Below are 26295 nucleotides of genomic sequence, written 5' to 3'. Positions count from 1 at the left end.
AGAAATGTGACGTCACATCAAAATGCGCAACTTTAAATAAATATAGACATCAAGTTCTTATTAATGTTTAATAAATGTTTTCTCCTACAACATCAGAGTGCAGCGCCACATTAAATACGCACTACAATGACAATAGTTCAAAGCGATTTGAAGCATGTTTTATATTGGGGGGGGGGGGGGCAGAGCTTTGTGACGTCATATTTGAGGGGTTCCTAGCAGTGTCACTCGCCACTGATGGTAGCCGTGGCCGGGAGTCGAACTCGGGTTCCTGACTTCATACCGCAGTGTGAGAACCATTGCGCCACCGCTCCCCCCCAATACCCAGGGCTTAATTTAGCATTAAATATGCTCAGTGGGACTGGAGTATGTGGCACGTGACGAGTAGCCACAGCGAAAGGTCTATACTGGATCTGGTGTGCCGGGTGTGGAACTATTATCCAGGTGGTCGACCTGGTTGAAATTAACCTGTAGTTTATCCAACCAGTTCTAACATAGCTAGTTGTAATGTGTAGTTATCACAGGTATAACTAGTTGTGTAATTATAGCAGGTATAGCTCGTTTTAATGTGTAGTTATAACAGGTATAGCTAATTGTAATATGTAGTTATAACAGATATAGCTAGTTCAAATGTGTAGTTATAATAGGTATAGCTAGTTGAAATGTGCAGTTATAATAGGTATAGCTAGTTGAAATGTGTAGTTATAATAGGTATAGCTAGTTGAAATGTGTAGTTATAATAGGTATAGCTAGTTGAAATGTGTAGTTATAATAGGTATAGCTAGTTGAAATGTGTAGTTATAATAGGTATAGCTAGTTGAAATGTGTAGTTATAATAGGTATAGCTAGTTGAAATATGTAGTTATAATAGGTATAGCTAGTTGAAATGTGTAGTTATAATAGGTATAGCTAGTTGAAATGTGTAGTTATAATAGGTATAGCTAGTTGAAATATGTAGTTATAATAGGTATAGCTAGTTGAAATGTGTAGTTATAATAGGTATAGCTAGTTGAAATGTGTAGTTATAATAGGTATAGCTAGTTGAAATGTGCAGTTATAATAGGTATAACTAGTTGAAATATGTAGTTATAATAGGTATAGCTAGTTGAAATGTGTAGTTATAATAGGTATAGCTAGTTGAAATATGTAGTTATAATAGGTATAGCTAGTTGAAATGTGTAGTTATAACAGGTATAGCTAGTTGAAATGTGCAGCTATATGCTGATTGGTCGCGACACATTTTAACGTGGACACGTGCGGGCCCACAAGCCAATCACGCGCGACCGTTTCAAAGTTTCTCCCGTGCGGAGAGGTGGTGGGGGCTGGTTTTTTTCATTCGCTCTTCCGCCACCGGCAGCCCTCTTCCAGAAGCTTCTACCGACCCCGGCAGTATCTTCCTCTTCCGGAAGAGACAGACCCCACAACACCGCCACCGAAACAGGGGGGGGGGGGCGACGAGGCGGTTGGAGGAAGAGAGCGAGCGCGTCACGTGGGGGTGGAGGGCGGCGGACGCGCGCTCCCATTGGCTGAGAGGCCGTGGGAGGGGCTTGGGTCAGCGGCGGGTGGGGGGACGATGGAGGAGGCGGAGGCGGCGGTGGCGGCTGCTGCTGTGGAGCGGACGCGGTGAGCGCGGCGGAGGCGGCGGAGGAGAAGCGGCGGTGGCTGCTTCGGCGGCATCGAGGAGAAAAGACGCGGCGGTCGTTGGCGTCGGCGTGGGGAACCCCGGAGGCGAGAGACGTGGAAGCAACGCGACGTGCGCGTGTCGAGCGCCATGGCGCGCAAGTGCGTGAGGAGGCACAGGCCGGCGGTGGTGGCCGCCGTGACGGCGCTGCTGCTGCTGCAGACCCTGGCGCTCTGGAGCTTCGGCGGCCTCGACGACAGAGACGCGGCGGCGGCTGCCGCGGCCGACAAGGCGGCGGTGGCGAGGCCGGCGCGGGCGGCCGCGGACGGCGCGAGGGACGGGCGGTTTGGAGGCGGCGGCGGCGGCGCAGAGGCTGAGGCGGTGGCGCCGCGCGGACCCCGCGCGCCCCTCCAGCGGCAGCAGCAGCAGCATCAGCTCGGGGGGGTCGGGGAGCGGAGAGGCCGCGAGGTGAGTTGGGGAGAGCGGGGACAGGGAAGGGAGAGGGGGGACCGGGAGTGGAGGGAGGGAGGGATGGGGACAGGGAGATGTGGAGGGGATAGAGGGAGACGGATATGGGGAGAGACCGTGGGGGGCAGGGGGGGATCGCAGGCGTGGGACCAGGGAGACGGGGAGAGTAGTGGGGGGAGATCAGAGATGGAAGATAGAGACGGAGCGGAGATGGCGAAGCAAGAGTGGGGATAGGGGGAGAGCGGGGTGAGAGGGGGAACCGCGAAGCAGGGAGACGAGCAAGGAGAGAGACAGGGAGACGTGGAGAGAGACAGGGAGACGTGGAGATAGACGTGGAGGGAGACGTGGAGACGAGGGGGGAGAGAGACGTGGAGACGTGGAGGGAGACGTGGAGACGAGGAGAGAGATGGGGAGGCGTGGAGAGAGACGTGGAGACGAGGAGAGAGATGGGGAGACGTGGAGAGAGACGTCGAGAGAGAAGTGGAGACGAGGAGAGAGACGGAGAGGCGTGGAGAGACACAGGGAGACGAGCGTGGAGAGAGACGTGGAGAGAAACGGGGAGACGAGGAGAGAGACGGGGAGGCGTGGAGAGAGACGTGTGAAGAGACAGGGAGACGGGGAGAGAGACGTGGAGAGACGAGGAGAGAGACGTGGAGAGAGACGTGGAGGGGGACGAGGGGACCCCGCATGCGTCCCCCTGGAGGACGCCGCCTCTCTCCGTTCGCGAGGAGGGACGGCGTAGGCGGCGTAGGCGTGCGGGGGGACCCCTCTACCCCGAGCCGTACGTGACCGGGGTCGTGAGACCGAGCGAAGGGAGACGCGGGGGAAGGAATTAGGAAGAGATGAGGTGGTGTATTAGCCGAGGATGAAGATGAGCAGGAAGAGGCGGGCGAGATGGCGTGGTGGGGCAGGCGATGAGGGAGAGGAGGTGAGATGATGATGTGGTGAGAGGGAATTGAAAGGAGGGAGGGAGTCGTCGCTGAGTATCGTGGCTGCGAGATGAAGATATGGCGGATGAGGAGGAGGAGGAGCGGTTAGCTTGGAGGATTAGAAGAAGTGTGAATGTATTGATTTGGGTGGGATAAGAAGAACGGTGGGCGAAATTACGACTCTGAAGAGGGATCTGGATGTTGACGCTGCAGACGCTGCAGCATCTGGAGTACGCCGCACTCTTTGCCAGGGGATGATGCCATGGGGCGGGTGGAATTCATCCTGGGCTGCCGGCCACACTCAGCCACGTCAACCGCAGGCTCCGTGTCCCCTACCCCCCTCGTTCCGTGTTGCTCCACTCGCCTGCACCGCCCCCTCCGCTGCTGTGATTGACCCCCACTCTGTGTTGGCCATCGCTTGATCCGCTCGCCAAATGCCCCCACCGCGCGTCACGCCACATTTCTGCATCGCAGAGATGGCTTCGTCGGGCACGGTTGGCGTTTTGCGGAGCTGTGTCGATGGTTAATTTGTCATAACGTTTGCGTTGTCAATCCTTCACACACCCCCCCACTCACACACACACCCCCTGCGGTGGTTGGGGGGGGGTATGCGGTAAAAGCCGCGCGCGTGCGTAATTTGTACCTTAAGGCTTTACCATTGCTCTGAGGGTTTTAATGGGACGTCTGTGTCTCCTATGAAATACTGACAGACGTTCAAATACAAAGACCTGCTCCGTGTAGCCTTAACAGACTGTTGGGGCAAGTGCAGTTAGCGAGCCCCTATGAACGCCGACACTGCACACGAGGGGGTGGGTGGCCAACATCACGCCCTTGCGATGATGTGGCACACCGCACCAGGTACTCATTTGAGGCCGAATCGATCTAGGGGAGGCACAGGACCGGTTCAGATCATTGTCAGCGGTGTTGGCCGTGAGTGGGAATCGAGTTCGGGTCGCCGGGTTGGTAGCGCAGCGCGCTAACCGCTAAGCTACCGCTCCCCACACGCTCTCGCACACACACACACACAAGCACACGAGCTGGCGAGCATGAATTTAAACGATGCAAGAAATGATACACGACCTAAACCCCATTTCCCCAAAAGGCAGACAAGCCCTGGAGATGTGGTTGAGGAGGTATATTGGTGAATGCGCGTCCACGTGGACTGGCGTGAAGAGAGCGAGAGAGTGAGCATGGATGAGCAGACTTGGGTCTCTCCCCATGCGTACGGCTGTGCGGCAGGCCGTGTTTGTTTAGGATTGGCAGCGGCTGTCCCAGAGAAGTGCTCATTGATTCTCCGTGTTGACCGAGGGTAGAATGTTTATCTCCCTTATGTGCTATGGATGGTTGCATTTTAAGCGCGTTTTTTCCAAGTGTAGGACATTATGTGTTAAATTTAACATTTTATGTGACTCCGGTTGTCACAGAAAATCTCAGCAGTGTGAAATTCAAAGGACTGGCTTGAGCAAATATAATCAAAGTAAAGCATGCTTTTGACTGATCAAATGGAATTTACCAGCGACCTGCAGAGCCGGCACACATTGAACTGGAGAATACAACTACGTCTGTGTGCGTGTGTTCGGACCTGGCACTTAACAGCGATTGTGTAGTTTTCACAAATGTGCTTCTGCAGAGTCCCTTGTATGTGTTTTTTTAAATATTGCACCTCACTCAGCCAAGTATCTGATTAGATGAAGGTGAGCAGATGGAGCCTCGTAGGTCGTAGCCGTGTGGTTTATATTCGTTGACTGAAGTGCGTAAGTTGTAGCATCACCTTTTTAAGTGCGATAGCTTTGTTTGAAACCCACAGGAAAAATAGTACAGTCGCTACGTATATTGGGGTTCTGTCAGTTGTTCTTATCTTGCATACCCAAAACTTCGGATTGTAAGAGAGATATACTTGGTGTTGCATTTGAGCCAGCCCAAGTTGCCCCTTTTCTGCAATTCACCAGCGCAAGCAGGGTTGTGAACGTCTCTCATGGAAAAGAGTGGCACGCTTGTGCGTGTCAAAATGCAGGGTCTTGGTTATAGTATATGAATACTGTGCAGAGTTTCGTGTCAAGCACATTGCGATGTGAGGGATCGCCGTTGTTCAAGGTTTTCATTTGTAGACTTGTTCATGACTAGTTGCCAGTGGAAAAACCCTTTCCAGGAATACAGGTAGTCCCCGACTTACGATGGAGATGCGTTACGACGACCCCATCGTCAGTCGAAAATATCGTAAGTCGAAAATGGCCTAGCCTACCCAGGAGTCTTAAAGAATGGTGATAATTTAGCAAAACAGAGCAATTTACAGTACTGTCTAAACTATATACTGTATGTATTTATTAATTACAATACTGTATTGTACAGTAACATTTAACGTAAAAAACAAGGTAAATTCTTAGCCTACCTATATAAACTGCAATTTCAAGAAACATTCCTATCTGCTATAAAAACTTTTATCATGCATTGAACACCGATACAACTTAACTCCGTCAAATGCTGGTGAGAGTGAGGCATCACGCAAGGCTGGAGATGCCTACAGTACATCCAGGCACCGTCCCAACGTACAGTATCGTACCTCGTACGCTGCTGCGTTTGCCTGCAGTGCGAAATGTAAAATATTTAACAATTTTGTCACATCGCTATCGTAAGATCGAAATATCGTAAGTCGGACCATCGTAAGTCGGGGACTACCTGTACATAAAGTGCAGTGGTTGATTTATGATCCATGCCCATAATAAACTAACCAAGGCATGGTTATTAATCTCGCCTGTCACTTTTTTGCCTGTGCTTCCCTAAGTTAAGTTGCTACGAGTCCATCCATGCAATCTGGTGCCCTGCTTGAAATTTTAATCACATTCTCTTGCACAAATATATACCACACGAGACTCAAGCACACAGTTCGTCTGCAGTGAGCCAAGTTGTAGTTTTTTTTATTTAAGGATCCTTCAGTACGTTGGGGAATATGATAGTGCGGTGCTTAGAGCACTGCGCTACGGACCCAATGACCTGAGTTTGATTCCCGCTCGCGGCCAACATCGGTGATGAATATTTGAACCGGTCTTGGGCTTTCCCTATGCCGGCTCAGCTTTAAATGAACACCTTGTGTGGTGTGTAAACATCAGCATTGGGAAGGCAAAGGCGGCCAGGCAATGGTGGTGCCCACTCACCCCCTCGTGTGCTGTGCAGACCTTAATACGTGCTCGCTAACAGCAATTGCCCCAACAGTATGTTAAAAATAATATGGGGGGGATCTTTGGCAATGTACTGTCTTGTCATTTTCCAATACATGGCCATTATACAAGCAGCATTAAGACTAATTTGTACTGCCTGTATATGACGATGAAATAAGCAGCAGTTATGCAGTTGGCCTTCGTCATCACGTTGAATAATTTTTACTATGAATACACTCTGCAGTGAAAAGGTGTGATTTGGTGCACGCAAATGAGACAGCCAGAGAAGCATTGTCGAGTAGAATTGATGTGGTAACCGTGTTCATTTTAATGCATTTAATTTGGTTTATAATACTTGCATTTTTTTGCACGAGCAATATTTTCACGCCAATTTTGCATGACACATTCCGTAGAAATAATAATTCTTGATCAGATTCTATTGTAGCTCGTATTTCGAAACTTGGTTACTGATTGTAATTTGTACAGTAATCACGGTAAACCACATGTGTGTACCTAAAGCAGCATCTGCGGTTCGTGGTGTTATTATTGGTCTGTGCACAGTTTCCATAATAACTGTGTACTAAATTCACAGGCTCACAGCGGGTGTGTGTGTTTTTATGGAAATGTGTGGTGGAAAAAATAGGTCATTCACCAAATAATTCCTATTGCAGATGAAAAAGTTACGAGCACTGAATGATAAACAGAAGCTGCTTTGTTTTATTTATTATGTAGAGTTATAATTGTATTGCTCCATCGTAGCAATGTAAAAACGTTGCCCTCCTTCGGGCGGTTGCTGTTGGTGGGCTTTAAATGTCTTGTCATGGCGATGCTTCTATCGAAAGGCAGCCAAATGACCCCAGCCGTCTTGATAGATGCTTCGTGAGCTGTCAAAAGGACGTTGCTCAAAGAGAGTTATGAACTGGTTGGAGAGTAACGTTTAGGACCACTGAGAATTTTATCCTTGACAAGAAAAAATGCCCACTTCAGTGCCGCATCTTATTCCAGCAAGCACTCAGGAATATACGTAATGTTTGCAATCAGCTTTTCAGTCCCTAAACCTGTCTCAGTGTTGTAATATTTAAAATACCAATGCTTTCAAAGTGCACAGGAGTCTATTGCACATCTTTCTTATCTCCATTACGGTTTTGGCTGAACGGTGTTCAATCTAACATGTGCTGCAAAGGTGTTTTTTTTTTTACAACGTGGTGAAAAATGTGGGTTATGGTGTTTGCTTGCTAAAATTGCATTGGAAACCCAGTGAATCGGATCGTGAATTTGCTGAGCGATCTCTGCACACGTACGGGGGGGGGGATAGTGGGTGGGTTGGGGGGGCGGAAGGTGCGGCTGATATGAGTTACAGCGATTGTGGATGTCAGGAGAAGAGCTCACCGATGTTAGGGCGCTCCTCGTGTCTCGCTCTGCGCTGTCGCAGCCAGCCCCCCCCCGGCCCAGGCAGAGCTGCTGACTTGACTCGTCTTACATTGCCGGCGGACGTCTCGTGCAACGGAAACAAAGCCGAGTCTAAATTAGCCACTTATCACAACTGCGCAGAGACTCCACCTATTTTTTTCGGTGGAAATGGTACGTGCGTATGTTGAACCTCTTTCGCACAGTATGTAGCCAACCGTGCTAATCGGAAGTGGGGGGGGGGACAACACACTAAACACTAGATCCGTGAATCTAGATCCGTGAATCTAGATTTAAAAGTGCATAACTCCCAGTGGCTTCCGAATATCGGAACGAAGACAGTTCTCGGTAGCCGCCGAAGCGCACCTGAAAGCGCGCAATGCGGTAACCGTTTTTGTCCCATGGCTAGCCGTGGTCAGTCTTTAACATGTGTTGCACGCTGATTCTGTTGCCGTTTAAAAATTACGTATTCTTTTCATTTTGAATTGTGTTGCAATTAGAATTTGGATGCATTGTTAATATTCTGCTCCCGCGTCTCGCCTTTCATGTCCACGTGTGTGCCACTCTCAGGCCACGTGGTTATGCACTGAGCAATTCAAGGTGGTAGGTTGTGCGTCAGTTGCCTCTAGAAGAAAATTATTGCCAGTCTCAGCGAAGCTTTGTTGAAATATATGCTCTGCGTGAAGTGCTTTCTCAAATAAGCATAAAATATTGCATACAGACATCAAAGTTTAATCTTTCCAACGTGTTGTTTTTTCAGGGAAAAAATAGAATAAGGGAATTCCCGAAGAAAATTGACAGTAACAATGAGAACTCTGTTCCGAAGGACTTTGACAGTATAGACAACAGCAACCTGGTGCACAGCAAGCTGTACCAAACATCCAAAGACGCAGGCAAGGAGAGCAGCAAGTCACTGAAGCTGTTCCCGCTCAGCTGGCACAGCTCGGAGATAGCCAGCAGCCGCAGCGCCACGGACGTCCGAGCGACGAGCAACAGAGTGGGCGACGCCCGGGCCGAGGAGGCCTCGCACCGCGACGACGCCGACTATGTGCCCAAGTGCGAGATCGCTGGCAAGGAGGCCCTGTCGGCGCTGTCGCGAGCACGCAGCGCCCAGTGCAAGCAGGAGATCGCCGACGTGGTGTGCCTACACCAGGAGGGGAAACTCATGCCCGAGTCGCTGCCTCGATTCTGTCCCATCGAAGGTAAGCGGCCGCGGGGCTCGCCGAGCGCTTGAACCTTGCCTACGTTCGGTGGCTCTGCACGTTGCACACACGTACGATGAACCTTCTTTCCCGCCGTACGTAGCCGACCGTGCCAATTGGAGGTATATTACTCGCGAAGGCCAAGCCCTAGCTAAGTGTGTAGACGCATACTATTTATAGGAAAGGAGATAAATATATTTAGTTTGAGTAAAAGTATGGCCACTAAATGGAAGGTGAATTATATTCTTTGTAAGATTATTGTTCTGATTCTCGATAGAACTCTGCTTGTTGGTGAACAGGGATATCAATCATGCATCGTGTTTATTATTTTTAAAACCTGATACAGTGGCGCATGGGTGATGAAACTGGGCTGCTCATTAATTTATTTTGACTCTCCTTGCGTTAACCTGTAACCTGCCAATGTTAGGCGTATTTCCAGTTGAATGGCATTGACCTGTCACAATGCTTTCGGTTTGTTTCTGAGAAGCTCCACAGGCCGGGCTTGTAGGTAACCCCTTAGCATATAAACTTATTAAAAATAATGACTACCAAAAGACAACACTTGAGACAACATGTTTTTTAAATCCTTTATATTAAGTTTGCTTGCTTGCGTGCTTGCTTGCTTGCTTACGACCGTGCAAATCTTTCGGTCGTTTTTTAACCCACTTCCCGTGATCCAATCGAGCTGACATTTTCCACACAGACTCGTTGTGCGAGACAATTAATGTTCGTGAAAAAAAATTCCCAAAATTTTACACTTTTTAGGCAAAAAAAAATCATTTTACATATATTCAAATAGAACTCATTCATGGCTTTGGCTGAACGTCACAGTGTAAGAGCCCAGAGCGTAACCCCTCCACAGGCCGTGGCGGAGTAGCGCAGTTGGTAGCGCCCTCGCTTCCCATGCCAAAGGTCGCGGGATCGATCCCCGCGTCCTCCACAGGCGAATATATTTTTAAATCCTTTATATTAAGTTCGCTGCCACGCATATAAAGGATTTATAGTGAAAAACTTTGTTTTTACGGGTTATACTTATTTATTGTTTAGTACGCTATGAACCAGCCTGTAAGGTAGTAATGCATTTTTATTTTAGGAAAACAAAATTTTTTTTAATGGTTTGTGCGGATTTTCATGAACACTGCAGTCTTCTATCCAAGTACCGGTGTAATATATTTTTTAAAGAGCGTACACGTTAAACATTGTGGTTTTACCGAGTCATACCTGTGTGGTTCAGTTGTGCACTGTTTCACTGCTGGTTCACCTTCGTATCCTACTGTGGCTTAGTTTAACGAGCAAAAAAGTGCGTTTAATTTGCATTGCAGTGTCCGATTGTCTTGACACGCTTTACAAATGTTCCGGATTCTCCTGGCAGGCAAACCGGTGCAGAACATCGCGTGGAGCGACGAGGTGGCCCTCGGACTGGTTCCGCCGAACCCCGTGCGCATCGTCTTCGTGTTGGTGGTGCACGGCCGTGCGATCCGCCAGCTCACGCGCATGCTCAAGGCCATCTACCACCGCGACCATTACTACTACATTCACGTTGACAAGGTGCGGCGGCGACCGGGTCGCAGTGGGTGGGGAGGGGTGGCTTGGGAAGAATGCCAGCCAGACATTTTTTTGTGTAACGCTGGCAGTGTGGAGTGTCTGAATATATTCCCAGAAAGGTGGTCAAACCCGTATCGCTAGGTGCCATGGTCATTGTCACATTTTGCATGCATCCCCCCCCCTATCCTTGCTAATATTGTTTTTTGTCTGGGCAATGTGAAGCCACTTGAGGGCCCAGCTCTAGAGATATCGACATTGCACAAGAACGTTGGCATTTATCTGAAGGGTTGTTTGCCCTTTGAGTGGTTTATCATGATTATATTCACCCAGGAAAGCCTCACTGAGTCTCAAGACTGTTCAGAAGGTGCCTGCCAAGCTTTCGGAGTAGGGATGTTTGGCCAGTACCAGTTGCACTGCATTATTTTTGTTTTTAACTGTTGGAAGAGACTGGAGAACGCGGAGTAAACCCATACAGAATAAGGGGAGAATATTAAAAACGACGGGGAATCAAGCCCATACACTTTGTTTGCTGTGAGGCGTGAGAGTCACCACTGTGCCACCCTGCCGCCACCCTGCCGTCCTATTAACGCGTACGTCCTCGTGTCTTTTTTTTCATTTGTTGCACTGCCGGTACCTCCCAGCGTTCCAACTACCTGCAGCGCCAGGTGCTGCAGGTAGCGGAGCGCTACCCGAATGTGCGCGTCACCCCGTGGCGCATGGCCACCATCTGGGGCGGTGCCAGCCTGCTCACCATGTATCTGCGCACCATGAAGGACCTCCTGGACATGGCCGACTGGGCCTGGGATTTCTTCATTAACCTCAGTGCCACCGACTACCCAATCCGGTTGGCATCAGAATTGAGCAGTTGTGCAACACGCGCCATTGTTGTTAACTTGTTGATGTTTTGTTGTTGTTATTGTCGTCGTTGGCTGTAACGTCCCACTGTTCTTACCCGCCCCTACTGGACGCCTGTGAAAAAGAACTTTATAGCTCCTCGGATTCCTCCAGTATAAATACGTATTCTGATTCTGACTGTCGGGAAAAGGCCTTGCCACCCCTCCCCCACTGTTTTCCTCTAATCCTTCCTTTCCATAGTTGTCCTTGGTCCAGTATTGGCCTCCTTCCACACATTAGACTTGGCTCAACTGATCTTCATCACGGATGTGAAGTGAACTTAGTCTTGTCAAACCCTTGCCCCCCCCCCACTGTCCTCGCCCGCACCTATTAATTATGCGGGTTGCCCTCACCCGCCAGTTGTGTGTGCCCCTGAGCATGCACGGCTCCCGCCTTTGATTGACATCCAGCACCCGCTGTGTTGCGAGGACCCGCAAGTCGCCTGCTGCCGTCATTAAATGAAATCTGTAACTTGGCAGGGTTCATGCCTGGCATTATGACAACAAAGTTACGTAATTTTCTCAGCGTTGTTGCACAAGGAGAGCGGTAGACGATTAACGCTTTGTCTTTTCTTCTTTCAACCTGTCGTCGAGTTTTCGCAAACCGGTAATTTTTTTTTGTCCCACGGCGTTAATGTTTTATCGCAATGTGAATTGGCGTTAGTCTTGCTTTCCGTAGTGCGAGAATTGTTCGTCGCCGGATTGTGGATTGAGTGCAACAGGCTCTGAATGTGCTCTGCGATGATTCTTTGCAGAACAAATGATCAGCTGGTGGCATTCCTCACGAAATACAGAGACAAAAATTTCCTCAAATCCCATGGCCGAGACAACAACAGGTGAGCATCAACAAAGCCAAACGTGCGCGAAACGTAATAAATCTGGTCATTTATATCTTTAATCTTCCTGCATGAATCATGATCTAGCCCACCTTGCTTTTACAGTGAATCTGCGTAGAATTAACATGGACTGCCACCCGTTCTCTCCCTCTCCCCATGTCTCCGTGGACACCGCGGCAACAGGTTTGTGAAAAAACAGGGTCTCGACAGGATATTCTACGAGTGCGACACGCACATGTGGCGCCTGGGCGACCGCAAGATACCCGATGGCATCGTGGTAGACGGCGGCTCGGACTGGTTCGCCCTCAATCGGCCCTTTGTGGAGTACGTGATGCGCTCCCAGGGAGAGCTGGTGTCCGAGCTCAAGCGCTTCTACGCCTACACCCTCCTGCCTGCTGAGGTGAGCCGTGCGCGGCGCGCCGCGGCACCCCCACTCGAGCACCACGCCCGACACCGGAGCCCTCTGCCGCTGTGTCACCGCTGGGCCCACTGTAATAACCGCGCTCTTCGTCCCGCGGTTAAATCGCTGCTGTGCTCTTGTCAGGTGGTCTGCTCTCGCCCGCTGACGGGGACTGTGTTAAGAGCAAGCGCGGCATGCACCCTGCATCCTATTTGCACAGTAACTTGACCCCCCTCCTCCCGCACACCGTACTGCGTATGCCCAACAGCCTTGCATTGTGCGTGCGGTGCACGCTGTCGTCTTGTAAGGGTGCCCTCGCTGTAATTGGGAGCCTTGACCCATCCGAGTTACGGGGCAATACCACATACACGCACATACTCACTCGCCTACTTTAAACGTATAACAGCCCTTGCGCATTCTAACAATTGGATAATTTTAATAGAAAGTTCAGTACCAATGGCCGCAGCAATAAAAATCGCCGCCTTGTGTAATCTTTTCCTCGCACGTGGACAGACTACCGCCGTCAAACTTGAACAAATGCTTGTACTAGGAAGTATTCATACATGGATATCTTTTGTTTCGCTATTTACAAAATTTAATTACGCATTTGTTAAATAGTACACGTGCACATTACGTCTTATTTAACGTGGCACAGACGCTTTTTATGCGGGCGATGGTAAATGTTCAAGCTGTGGCAGCTGTGCATTTTAGTCGATCACCATATTGCCCAGAGTCGTATCATTCATCATTAAAAAAAAACCTTGTCCCTGCAGTCATTCTACCACACGGTGCTGGAAAACAGTGAACACTGTGGCAGCCTTGTGGACAATAATCTGCGCATCACCAACTGGAACCGTAAACTCGGCTGCAAGTGCCAGTACAAGCACATTGTTGACTGGTGTGGCTGCTCGCCCAACGACTTCAAGCCTCAGGATTTCCACCGTTTCCAGGTCTGTGTGCATGCGTACAGAATCGGAATCCTCATTTATCCTGGGGAAATACGATGAGCTATGAAGCTCTTTTTCACAGATGTGCAGTATTTTCACAGATGCTTTTTTGTGTTTAGTTGGTTGTCCTTCCCCCCCCCACACCTACGATCAGCACGGTTGACTACGTACGGTGCGAAGGAAGATCAACATACATACATGTCCAGCACACGCATAGCCACACGGCACTCGTGCATGTGCGCCAGTCGGCGGCGCCGTGCTGTGCCGACAGCGCGACCGAAATGAGCCGACGCGTGTTTTTTAATTACGCGGCTTGGATAAATATTTGATGTACACAGCTCTCAATGCTTTGCATGCCAAGTGCAGAGGTACGTACGCTGCCAAGGGAGAACGTTACCAGCTGAAGACTTTCGCGAGCGATGCTGGCATTTTGATTGCCCCCTCGTGTAGCGAGGCCGCGGTGTCAGGGCCCCGGCAATGCGATAGGAATCTTGATCTCGGCCATGTGCCCGGTTGTGATGAGTGCGATGGCTGTTATTTAGCCTCAGCCTTTAAAAGGTGGCCCAGGCAAAGCCGACTTAGCAACTTCCCTGCAACTGCAGATATGCTGGCACACACACGGTCTTGGAAGAACACATATGTTTTCCTCTTTTCTAGCAGTAGCTTCCATGAATAAAAATGTAACATAAAGAATGCTGCTACATGATGTGTTGGTTATAAATGATATATAACCCCTCATGACAGTAGTTTTGTACAACGCATGCTTCTTGTGTTTCAAAGTTCTTCAAAGAGACTAATAACGTCCACATACTCTTGTATGTATGATCTATGTTGGGCTTCTTTCGCGCACAGTACGTAGCCAACCGTGCCAATCGGAGTGTGATGGTCACTGTTATAGATTGGTAGGTGTGCGTCCATTATTTTAAATGGGTATTAAACTCGGCATTGGGACCCCCCCCCCCCCAATGAGTCATGTGGGGAGGACTTCATCCAGCAGTGGATTAACGAAGGGCTGTACCTGTACGTTGGCCCAATGAGACGCCATTCCTCTTGCAACAGATATACCTGTGCAAGCTCGCAAGGTGCAATGTCGATACAGAAGTCTGTATAAAATCCAGCATGTTGCAAAAATTATAATGATAAATCTCAATAAAATTAGATTAATTTTACACTTTCTAGAATTAAACGTACAATACAAATGAACATTTTTCATGCGCACACTAAACACTAGCACACCTGCAAATCCACGTACAGAATACAATTAGTTCATTATCTGAAAAGCTACAGGTGATGTGAATTCATTATTCTGCTATGTGCCTTTTCTTTTCTTTCACACCTGAAGGGAGTGAAAGCTTATTTATGAGCGCCGATTTGTACATTTCAATAGAATTTCAATGCTGATGATGGATCGGTGTTCTTGCGGAATAGATTTTATATTCGGTTCGAATCCCAAGTTAAACCAATAATTTTTACGTGCATCATCTCCTGTTCGCCGTGCAGCAAATGGCCCGGCCGACGTTCTTTGCACGGAAGTTCGAGTCGGCGGTGAACCAAGAGGTGATCGAGCAACTGGACTCGTATCTGTACGGCAGCTACCCCAGCGGCACGCCGTCCATCAAGGTACTGGCGCACGGCCTGCTCGCAGCTGCTAGTTACAGTGTGTGGAATGTGTGCGCACTGACCAATAGCCACTGGTTGCGCCTTACAGTGAGAGTAGTGGGGGTGCCGCAGTGACGAGATGTTAACTACCTTACCGGGTATACAAGAGATTGAGGGTTCGATCCCGACCTCCTGACGACTGCTGTATATTTTGAGCTTGCGTGTTCTCCCTGTGATTGCGTCGATATTTCTCCAGGTCCTTCGGTTTTTCCTTCCATATTTAGAATTTACTTGCGTTTAGAGCATCTGGCTGCTATAAATGTCCACATGATAAGAAAGCCACTTTGTTGAGCTCTCATTTGCGGACGGCTCGCTTCTAAAAGAGCTGTATAGCTCAGTGGCCCTTACCAGCTTAAATAAAAATAATTTAGAAATAGTGGGGGGGGGGGGGGGTTTGGTGCTGAGTGTATGCGTACGTGTGTGTGTGCTCACGCGTGCCGTGTCTAGGCTTACTGGGAGAATGTGTTTGACGAGCCGGACGGCGTGGAGAGCCTCAGTGATGTGACTCTCACCGCGTACCACTCGTTCATGCGACTGGGTCTGCAGCGAACGGCCATGAGCTGGCACAACCACCAGGATGACGCTTGCCGGTCAGCCTGCTGCTCGCACCCTTACCTCTGCCGCACCTTTTCATTTGTATACGCTATCGCCTCATTATAATGGACCACGGCTCGGTGAATACTGCGCACACGTGTGTGCATGTGTGTGTTGTTGTAACTTTGCATTTGACTAGGAGGCCTGTACAATTGAGATGCAATAATGTTCTCGTGGATTTTTTGAATGGCCCCGTTCAAATTTGGCATTGAACCTGTTCTTGTCAACACCCCTGATAAGTCGGGAATTTTCTTTCCGGTCAACAAGTCGTTTTTTGTTTGGAGCTAATATACGCTGTATGTACATTGAAATAAGCTACAGATACGATACAAAGTAATGTTGCATAGCATGCGCTATTTTACTGTGAGGAAAAAAAAATGGCCACGCAATAATGTACGTTATTCAATACCTTTACGCAATAATGATCTGTAAAAGCTAGTGAATCTGGTATGTTATTACGTTGAATGTAAACGATACGCCATTTTATACGTTGCGTATAATTGATGACTATTGTGTTCATAATCATTTTCTGCAGTGCTTATTTTGTGCCTGTGCGTTAACTTTAACAAGGGTCCGTGTGTTTATGTGTTACAGATACGAGCCAGTGGGCCACCCCATCTCTGTGCACGTGTACTTCCATGCGGATCACTTCCAGGGCTACCTTGTGCAGCAGAAGGCTCAGAACTTGGGCACCGGCCGCTTGGAGACATTGGAGGCCTGGCTGATGCCGCGCAAGGTCTTCAGCGCGCTCGACATGCCCTCTGACCCCGCGAGGCTGCTCAACCTTGAGGTAGGGAGTGGTTGTGTGTGTGTGTGTGTTTTCGTGGTGGGTGGGAGATTTTACTAGGCCCGGAGCGATTTGATTCAAGCCAACCCCTGCACTGCGGATCCCACTTCTACCTGGGACCGCTTGGATTGCCCCCAATACCCAAAGATCTGCGGATCCAGAATTGTACTCATCGAACCTCCGTCTGCAAGTTGCAGGGTGGGGTCCCGTTCACCGCTGAATCTCGTAACGCGCAAGCGGTTTGCGTACATTTTATTTAGAGAGGCGTATCACCGTTGCTTTTGAAGACATTGTACTCACCGCACAGAATTGTAGTGACACAACCGCACTACAATAGCTGGAGCCAAACTGTGGTACACGCACCTCCCACATGGCCTTGCGGGAGCCTCGGTACGTTTTCCGACCTGAAGAGGTGCCGTCATCGGAATGGAAAAGGGTTCAAACTGGTGGGTGCCCTCACATCCTGCCTCCCGAAGGCAGGAAACTCCCTACATCCACGGCCATTGTGATGCGGCCCACGATGTCACCAGGGCTTGTCCATCACCTCCCATACAGCGGCACACGTGAGATTAGAGAATGAGACGTTTTTCCAACTGTTTTTTGTTGTTATTCGATTAGCCGAGTCATGGAGAGGGATAATCAGCGTGGCAATTGATAACTTAAAAAAATTGGGCAGCCCAGCTCTAGAGTGGATGGTCATCCATCCATTGGAGTGGTTTGTTGAGCTATTTTTGCGTGGCTATTTACCTACCAATACGAATGACTGTTGTTTGTGTGGTTCTTTTAATAATGAAGCACATACTTGCAATTATGAGCTCTCTAGTGATCTTCTGACAATGTAAGGACAATTTGACTTCGCCCAAAGTCATCATTTAGTTTATGCTTGCCTTCCGTGTTGTTGTGCAGATGACTTTTCTGGCTTTCCGCAAACTAATTTTAATCTCAATCCCTCTGTTTAATGTGAATCATCGGTCTACTTATGATTTCCTTTCCTATGTCTCATCTAATTGAGAGTTGCACACATTTCACTTGTGTGTGCCCACTTTAATATTTGCTGTGAAATAATTAACCTGACTATGACCCCCTTAGTGGCTGAATTTCATAGACCTGGCTTCCAAAGCTTAATGAAATTGGCAAACATGTGAAATGGAGCACTTAAAAAAATCATCCCTAGGGGAAATATTTTTTTTTGTCCTTCTTAACATTTTCGCACACTTCAGTATGCTTGCCTTTAAAGGGCATTTACATAAACAAACGTTATTCCACTTTACATGCCAGATAAGCACAGACTGGGACCCCAAGGAGCGCATCTTCCGCAACTTTGGCGGGCTGATGGGTCCGTTCGACGAACCGATCGCCCTGCAGAAGTGGAGTCGCGGTGCCAACACCACCGCCACCGTGGTGTGGGTGGACCCGACCAACGTCATCGCCGCCACCTACGACATCCTCGTCGAGACGGACGCGGACTACACGAGCTATAAGCCGCCGCTTAACCTGCCCCTGAGACCTGGCGTGTGGACGGTGAAGGTGCTGCATCAGTGGGCGCCGGTGGCCGAGACCAAGTTTCTGGTCACTCCGCTCCTGTTCAACAACAAGCAGCCCATTCGCAGAGGTACGCCAGTACCGCCCCCCACCCCGCCCTGTGTGTTTAGGAGTTGAAGTGTTGCGGTTAGCGCGGTGCGCTGCAAAACTGACTACCCGAGTTCGATTCCCGCTCATGACCAGCACCTGTGACGATTGTCTATAGCGGTCCTGGGCCTCGCCGAGGTCGACTCTGCCTCAAATGTGTACCTGATACGGTGTGTAAGCTACGCCACTGGGGAGACAAAGGCAGCAGGGCGTGGTGCTGGCAACCCACCCCTTTGTGTGCCGTGCCAGCCTTCACAGGTGCTATTCGCTAACAACACTTTCTCCAGTCTGTTTAGTCTATACGGGGGATGGGGGATGATCTTTGTGTTGTGTGTGGGTGAAGTGATGGTGGTTAGCGCACGGCGCTTACGAACACGACGACCTGAGTTCATATCCTGGCTGCAGCTGACTTCAATGGCAATGATTTGAACTGGTTTTGAGTCTCCTCAAAGTCGACTCAGCCTTAAATGAATGACCGGTGCGATGTGTAAACCTCTCAAGTCTGGGGAGACAAATGTGGCTGGGTGTGGTGCTGGCCGTATCACCCCCTTTGTGTGACGCAATGGTTTGGATCGGTCCTAGCAAACAGATTGTTTTTTTCTTCCTTCCAACAGCCTCTGTAGGCTAGACGGAGGATATTTGTGGCGGGTTTATTTTGTGGGCGGTAAGACCACCAGCCTAGTGGTTTCTCAAGCGATGACTAATGTTTGCCATCGGAAACTAACGAGAATTTGGAGTCTTGTGTATCCTTGTGTTATGGAAAACAGCAATTTGGAATTCCAGTTTTTGCTCTGAAATAATGTGTTCATTGGCATTGAAAAGCGTTCCATAGTTTAAATTATGACTCTTAAGTTTCTGCTTTTTTTATGCTTTTCAATTTCGATCATTACTTAATCCATTTACTTGGCTCTCCACTTTTTTGGTGTGCATAAAGTTTAAGCTGTCGTAGACAAATAAGTAAATTCCATGCGGTTACGCGAAATGCGGTCGTGTTTGCCAAAAAGGGTAGGGTGACAAATGTGTCGCTTGCATGTGAAGAGCTGCGTGGGCCCTAATGTTTGAGCCGAGCCCCTGGGACTTGCCGCTAAGCCCAAATTAGGCCTCACGGTGGCCGCGGAAAGATTGCCTCTTCGCACAAAATGGAGTCTTTGCCGAGGAATATGTCCAGATTTGCCCCGCGGCAGCTGCTTAATTTGAGCAGTCTGTTTAGCTTAGCGTTTGTAATTTCTCGCCAAGGTATCCGTGAACAACGTCGTGGACTTGTCTGTCCTTCGTTACGCACATTGCTTTTGCTGGCAAGAGCGTTTGCCTGTGGAATTTTATTTTGACAAATTAAGCCCACGTTGTTATAATACGGCTTACTCCGTCGGGAAGTTGCAAGCATAGCCCTGTGTGCCTTGTGTGTTTGTGGCTTGGTGTTGACACAACCGTGTCTTTTGATGAGCAGCCCAGAAATTACTGCCTTGATTTATGTTAATTGGAGCTAATGTTGCCTTAGCTCTTTGGAGGATTGGGGGATTGTCCGCCTTCACTTAACCTCTAAGAGAGCTGCATCGGCATGGCAGCTACATCCTCAGAAGTTGCCTACGCATGCCGATTGTGTTCGTATACGAGTGATAGAAGGCAGTGACACTTGACATAGTAGATAATACAAAATCGAATCACCCAAACGCGATTGTGACACACCGCAACATTGGAAACATTTATGAGTCTGTGGGTCTCTGTGAATCAATGAGTCTTTATGTGAATCTATGGGTCTTTATGTGAATCTATGTGTTTATGTGTGAGTCTGTGGGTCTCTATGAATCTATGGGTCTTTATGTGAATCTATGGGTCTTTATGTGAATCTATGGGTTTATGTGTGAGTCTGTGGGTCTCTGTGAATCAATGGGTCTTTGTGTGAATCTATAGGTCTCTGAGTGAGGCTGTGGGTCTGTGTGGGAACTCCTGTCTGCTTAGAGCGTCCTCTGAGGGCATGAGTGACATCTACTCGAGTCCCATGAAGCCATCATCTTGATTTCCAACTTGGGCATCAATTTTTAGTTTGGAGCTCAAATTCATATTTCACACGGAAGAAGACGAAGTAAAAACAAATATGACTAGATTTACTAAAAGCGCATTGGGAGCTATGGTTTATCAATCTCAAAATAACCAGTATTTTATCAGAGGAGTGTTGCAGGCCCACTAGTTGATTTTCATAAAGGGGGGTGGCGGGCAGGCAGGGGCGACTGATGACAGCTTGGATTACAAGCAAAAAAATATCAAGACCCATCACATTGCGGTGCCCTGGTGCGTGTGATCGTGCCGTGTGCTTGGTGCTTGTAAGCCGTTGCTTATTCCAGGTGTAGCTGCCTTGGCCACCGTGTTTAGAATGTAAGTGGAAAGCCTCAATTTCAGGATGCAATATATTAACCCTTTTGTGACATGGCAGTCGGAATTTTCACTTTATCTGCTGCAAATTTAAAAACCATAATTCATGTTTCGTGGTGTTATTTTGAAATTATGATTTAAATGGGGTGGGGGATACTCTTCAGCCCCTAGGTTCTCATTACCATGTGATCATATACATGAATTCATAGGAATTAAGGGGACTGTGAAGTTCGGCAAGATATTATAAAATGTTGTTTTGAAGCATGCACCTGTTCTTGACAGAGTTTGCACAAATGCAGCTCAATCAAGAAGCCGCATTGTAAATGAAATATCTGATATTTATTTTAAAAAAATTGGTCCTCTCTAATCTAAAGTGATGTGGAAGACCGGCTCAATGCATACAATGTTTACACAAGATTGAGCCTATTTCCTTTCTCCCATGTTTGCCCAGGGATTTACTTGCTAAGCGCACTCCTTAGGTCATACATGTGTCCACAGCGCATGACCGTTTGTAAGAATGTCCCCACATTGCACAGACCTATCTGTGCACAGTGCCTGCAATTTATTCACAGGTTAAATGCAGGAATGTGGATTAGATGATATACACAAGGTAAATACATCATGTTGACTGCCAAGAAAAGTAGGTGAGCTTGGGCAGGATGAATCGTTTGAAGGGATGACGGTGGGACGGTGGGCGGTCAAGACCAACTCAGGAGTGGCAAGCCAAGGCAGGGGGATAACCCAGCTCGGAGAACATCCACCGTGGAGATGGGTGCTATTATATCAGCTTGTGTGCAGGCGCTCGGCAAATTATTACATTGCAGGACCGTGTGAGATGGTGACAACTTCAGGTGCCCTTCACCTAGCAGTGTAATGGTCATTGCTGCTGCTAATGATGGCGATGACGGTGATCATGATGATGGTAATGACGATGGGTGTGCAAAGTAAAAAATCCGTGGTGTGTCACGTGAGCTTCGCCCGTGTGCCGCCTCTCGCGTTTCCGTGCAGACGAGGTGCTGCAGGCCCACAGCGGGCCTCCGAACAACATGTACCTGGAGCAGAGCTTCCAGGGCCTCATGGGGCTGCTCAGCGTGCCCGAGAGGACCGACCTGGCCGAGGAGGCTCGCCAGCACGCGGGCCTCACCGGCGCCGCGCTGCGCGAGTGGACGGACGCGCTCGTCTCTGAGCTGTGGTCGGCTGTGGACACGTGCTCGCTGGGTGCCCCGGGGTGCCCGGCCATACAGGCCTGCGCCCTGTCAAACTGGAGCTCGCTCTACCCCGACCCCAAGTCCGACCTGGGGTCCGTGAAGCCCGATGGCAGGCTGAGGTAGCGCCTAAGTGCGGGGGCTTGTCTGCCGGTGTGGCTCGTCTCGTCTCGCTCTCTCCTCTCTCTCTCTCTTCAGAAGCCCAAACGTTCGAAGCAAAAGGTGTCAGGAAGATTGTTGTGGGGGGTAAAATTTGTTTTTATTGCAACCCATGCTTGGTTGGCCATTGCTGCACTAAGTTGCTTGGCGATGTTACTTTGCCGACTTTTGATTTGTGTACGGGGGGGGGGGGGAGCGGAGGTGAAGGGAGGGTTGCCACAGTAATGTGCTGGAGCTGAACAGGTTCACGTGTGCTGGGCTCTGCCAGCCTCTTAAACATTACAGTTATGTTGCACTTTAAGGTATGATATTGTGAATAGTTTATAATGGAGCAGGGCTCCAAGGCCACCCGAGTCTTTTTTTCTTCCCCCCTTTCCCTACGACCAAAATAATTTCATCACTCGCTGCACGAAGGGCCACGATCAAAGGGGTATAGCAGTTAAACGCTCTGAAAGGTCACTCCGATATTGTTCTCAAGTTACACTAAACTACCTCTATTCTAGTATTCGGGGGTTCAACAAGCGCACAGGTGAGTTAGAAGGGGGTGGTGAGTGTTACATCTCCTCTGTCGTATATCTCATTGAAGTCACATTGCGCATATTAAACTTGCAGTGGCCTTTTAGGAGTTGTTTTTTAGAAAAAAATTAATGACTAATGACCGATTATTGCTATTTTAAATTTGTATCATTGTCTTAAAGAGTTGCTTTACATTTCACATCATCATCATGTCGACAGATCTGTAAGTCAAGATGATGAAAAATGAAAATTTGAAGGCTTTCTGATACAGCACTCTCTTTTAAATGGTTCACTAATCTATCCACGCTGCCTGGGTAGTGCAAGTACTAATATTTGCACATAACCTTACAGCACAACTTGGAGAAGTGTACACAAATGATACGTTAGTATTAACTATGGGTTAGGGGGTCCTTCAAGAAGCACGATCTTGGCTAATGTTTTAAATATGGCCCCAGATTATTTTGACGAAATAACTTACCAAACACATTTTATTCAAACAACACAGAAGTTTTCTTTGGCGATGTGCTGGCTGCCACACGTTTGCACATGAGGGGTGTTGGTGCCTTCCAGTTGGGATGATCACGTACCCAGTTATACACTCCACCCCCCGGAGGCACTGACCTTGCTCTGCGTGGCTTCTGCCGCACTACTGCGACCTTTCAGCTTGGATAAGAAAGCAGCATGGACAGTACTATTAAGACAATAATACTTAGCGTCTGTTATTGTTGCTGAAACATTCCACCAGTATTTTATTTCCATTTTGATGGAAAATTTATTTGCGTAAATACGGAGTCCATATTTAATGAGTTGGCCCCTCGCGGCACTTGGAGATAATGTTTGTAGCACAAACGCCCAACTTTGAATGCCATCGGTTTGTTGGACGAGTTCAGCAAGTGGACAAATTAAAACATATGAAAGCCGACAAGATGTGAGCGAATGGTAACAACACACACAACAAAACTGCACGTTGAATTGAACCGAGCGTGTTTTTAATCGGAAGACTTGAGCCAAAGTAGTGGACCTTACTTGGATGTTACCTCTGGAAGCCTCCTTGAAGAAGCGAGTATGCATTGTTTCTTTGCATATTTGGTTATAAAAAAAAAATACAATATACGGAACGATTGAAATATGTAGGGTGGCGGCGAGGCAGGGTTCTTTTCCTTCGATGGGTATCATTGCATAATGACGAGTGACTTTTTCTTCTTAAATAATATGCAGTTGAATCCCTAAGCTGTTGGTGTTAGGCTTGCGCTGGTGCGGAGATCGTGCGCCGATAATGGGTGTTAAACCCGCGGCTACGGGGAAGGGCAGTGTCCGTGTAGGTATTTACTTCAGTTTTACAGTGCAGCCAACGGTATTCCAGTTGCTCGCAGCGTTTTACTGTTTGCTTAGCACAGGGTTTTGAATGCAGCTTTTGGGACTTCAGATGGCGGATATGTATTTTAAGAAGCTTAATTTTTTTCCCACCCCCCCCCCTCTCCGAGCCAAAACAGGATATTGGTATAACTAATATTTCTTTAGTTTCATGAAAATGAAATAAAGAAAAGGAACAAGGAAAATAATTGGATGAAATCCAGCTGAACGTTACATAATGTCCAGAAGCTGATATTTATTTTCTAACAAAGAGCGGTGTGCAAGACCCGAGTGCTTGACTATGCAAACCGCATTGCGGCACGCGCAGTGAGCCGGCGAGACTCGGTGGTGGGCCGGGACTCGCAATGAGCCGGTGAGACTCAGTGGAGGGCTGGCGATCTCTCCGTGGGGCCCCCCGACTGCACAGTGTGACGGCACTGGTGGTGAAGCTCGTCTTTACTTTATCTCTGTTGAATATGAACAAAGTGGCCATATTTTTTGGTTCAAAGATGTAAAACGGGCAAATTGGCTTAAGGGATAGTTTATTTTCTTCTTTTCCTCCTCCTCCTCGTGAATCTTTGCGAATATTTTCTTCCTCCACCGGAGGAAAATGTGTGTGACCGGTTTTCTTGCCGTTCTTAGATCTTCGGCGGAGTTGGGCCTGTGGTGATATACGCGTATGCTTGCGTGTGTGCGTGTTAAAGCTAATCATCTGGCCTAATCCTTACCCCAAAGCAGCACGCATTTAGGTAACACGAGGAGGGGAGAATGTGGGGGGGGGGGTAAAAAAGTAACAGATGTTTCTATATGCAAATGTGTTAATTGGGCTTTTGTTTCAAACTCGGTGTGTCTTGAAAGACTGGGGCGTTGCGTTTGGACGTGTTTTGTATCGCGTGTACAGTTTCCTGCCGCTAAAACTAAACCCCTTGCTAAATGAATACAAGTGCCATGCGTCCTACACAAAAAAATGTATTTTTTAATAAAAACAACAAAAAATCCATTTCTATTTTGTAAAAAAAAATCATATTTTGTTTAGTAGGTCTAGTTTGGTTGACGTATGAATTAAAAGTGTAAATAAAACCCATTTCAATCAGTGCATATATTGAAGTTACGTGTACAGAGTTTGTTTTTGGGTTATTAAAATTGCATCGTGTACATTCTGCGTTTTTAGGAAAATAAACATTTCAACAAGTCCCCCCTTGCCAGCATGGTTCCGAGACCTCTCCGTGGATAAGTTATTGCAGTTTTGTAATCCACATTCGTAACTGGAATGTGTTCCATAGGATGATTGCTGTGGCATTACCAATATTATGTTTCCAGTGTACAATTGTTGCTTACGTAGCAGTGTCTCATGAACCTGTTTTTTTAAATACAATGTACATTTGTTCTTCAGGAACAAACGGAAGCACTTTATTTGCTTAAAAAAACAACTTTGCAATTTGTAAAATATTTTGTCAGAGGTTGAGTTGAGGGCAAATAAAGATGTCAACGCGGAAGGTGGTGGTGGTGGTGTGTCTGTGTGCGAGCCCATCGTATACAGCGCGTCGTTCGCATGCGTCTCTGGGTTGTCGCTCGGCTTGATGTTACATGCCGGAGGCGAAACGTTGGTCATCGTGCCGAAAAGCGACGCTTCAATTATGACTTGTAAAAGGTGCTCCCGGAACGTGGAGCGAAACGTCGGACGTCGTGCCAAACGGCACGCGGTGGTTACAACCCCCTAACACGCGTCGGCGGGCTGTGTGGTACAACCGTTAATACGGTACGTACGTACGGTACAACTCGAATAATATAATCCGCTTTGGTATGGGGGAGTCCATATCGATTTGGGTGGACTATATTGATATGGCGGTACTACTACATTGCGGATCCTGTGATCTGTGACGCACCGCGAAGATTAAGACTTATAATGCGCAGAATTAGTTCGTGCCAGTATTATGCTGCAGAGTATGGAAGGAATTGGCCGCATAATTCAATTATGCGAAAAAATGTTCTGATTACAGGGAAAGCGTGGCACCTGACTAGCAACTCCATTCATCCTCGATAGTCGCAGTCCACGAGGTTACGGGTTATTCTGAGGCCCAAAGCGTGCAAATCTACCAAATGGTTATCTCTGAATGGATTTTTTTTTAAGTTTATAAACTTGACATCCAAGTCTAAATTTAAAAAAAATATTTGTCTCCTAAGATCACATCAGCATAGCTTGTCTGTGTGACGTAAAGCCAAACAAAAATCACAAAAAAAAATCTTACCTCCGAATTTCCCTGCACCTCTGCTCCTGAACCCCACTCTCCGTTAGCCCCATGCACCTTGCACGGTTTGAGGTCCGCTCGCACGCTTTCAATCCGACGCAGATCACGTGAGCAGCCGCGAGCCGCCAGTAATCTGCGAATTCTAGGCAGCATTGGGGTGAGTAGCACCACGTGGTGGGGGGGGGGGACAGGAGGGGTGAGAGTCGGTGTGGTGATTTAGGGGCAGCGGTGGCGAGGTTGTGCGTACACGTGCGCTGGCGGGAGTGCTTTCAGACACGTGTGAAGCAGATAGTGGACGGAAGTGATGTGGGGCAGTGGATTTGCCGAGACGGCGTGAAGTTCAAGGTCTTCTGACACGACGATGCATTTGGAGT

The 26295-nt window shown here is 48.2% G+C and overlaps 1 protein-coding gene across 1 annotated transcript; it reads left to right on the top strand.

Annotated features, from left to right (window-relative positions):
• Positions 1 to 1571: 1571 nt before the first annotated feature.
• XYLT1 (xylosyltransferase 1) lies at positions 1572 to 25168 on the top strand. Its single transcript, XM_078600278.1, has 12 exons — positions 1572 to 2086; positions 8338 to 8779; positions 10152 to 10327; positions 10966 to 11168; positions 11973 to 12053; positions 12237 to 12453; positions 13227 to 13403; positions 14901 to 15020; positions 15507 to 15649; positions 16248 to 16443; positions 17719 to 18052; positions 21448 to 25168. Exons 1-12 carry the CDS (start codon positions 1769 to 1771, stop codon positions 21768 to 21770), a joined length of 2730 nt encoding a protein of 909 aa, XP_078456404.1. The 5' UTR covers positions 1572 to 1768; the 3' UTR covers positions 21771 to 25168.
• Positions 25169 to 26295: the final 1127 nt, after the last annotated feature.

The sequence above is a fragment of the Lampetra planeri genome, chromosome 1, assembly GCF_965212315.1.
Source record: "Lampetra planeri chromosome 1, kcLamPlan1.2.h2, whole genome shotgun sequence".
NCBI classification, from domain to species: domain Eukaryota; kingdom Metazoa; phylum Chordata; class Hyperoartia; order Petromyzontiformes; family Petromyzontidae; genus Lampetra; species Lampetra planeri.
This window is presented reverse-complemented; position numbering and strand designations above follow the sequence as displayed.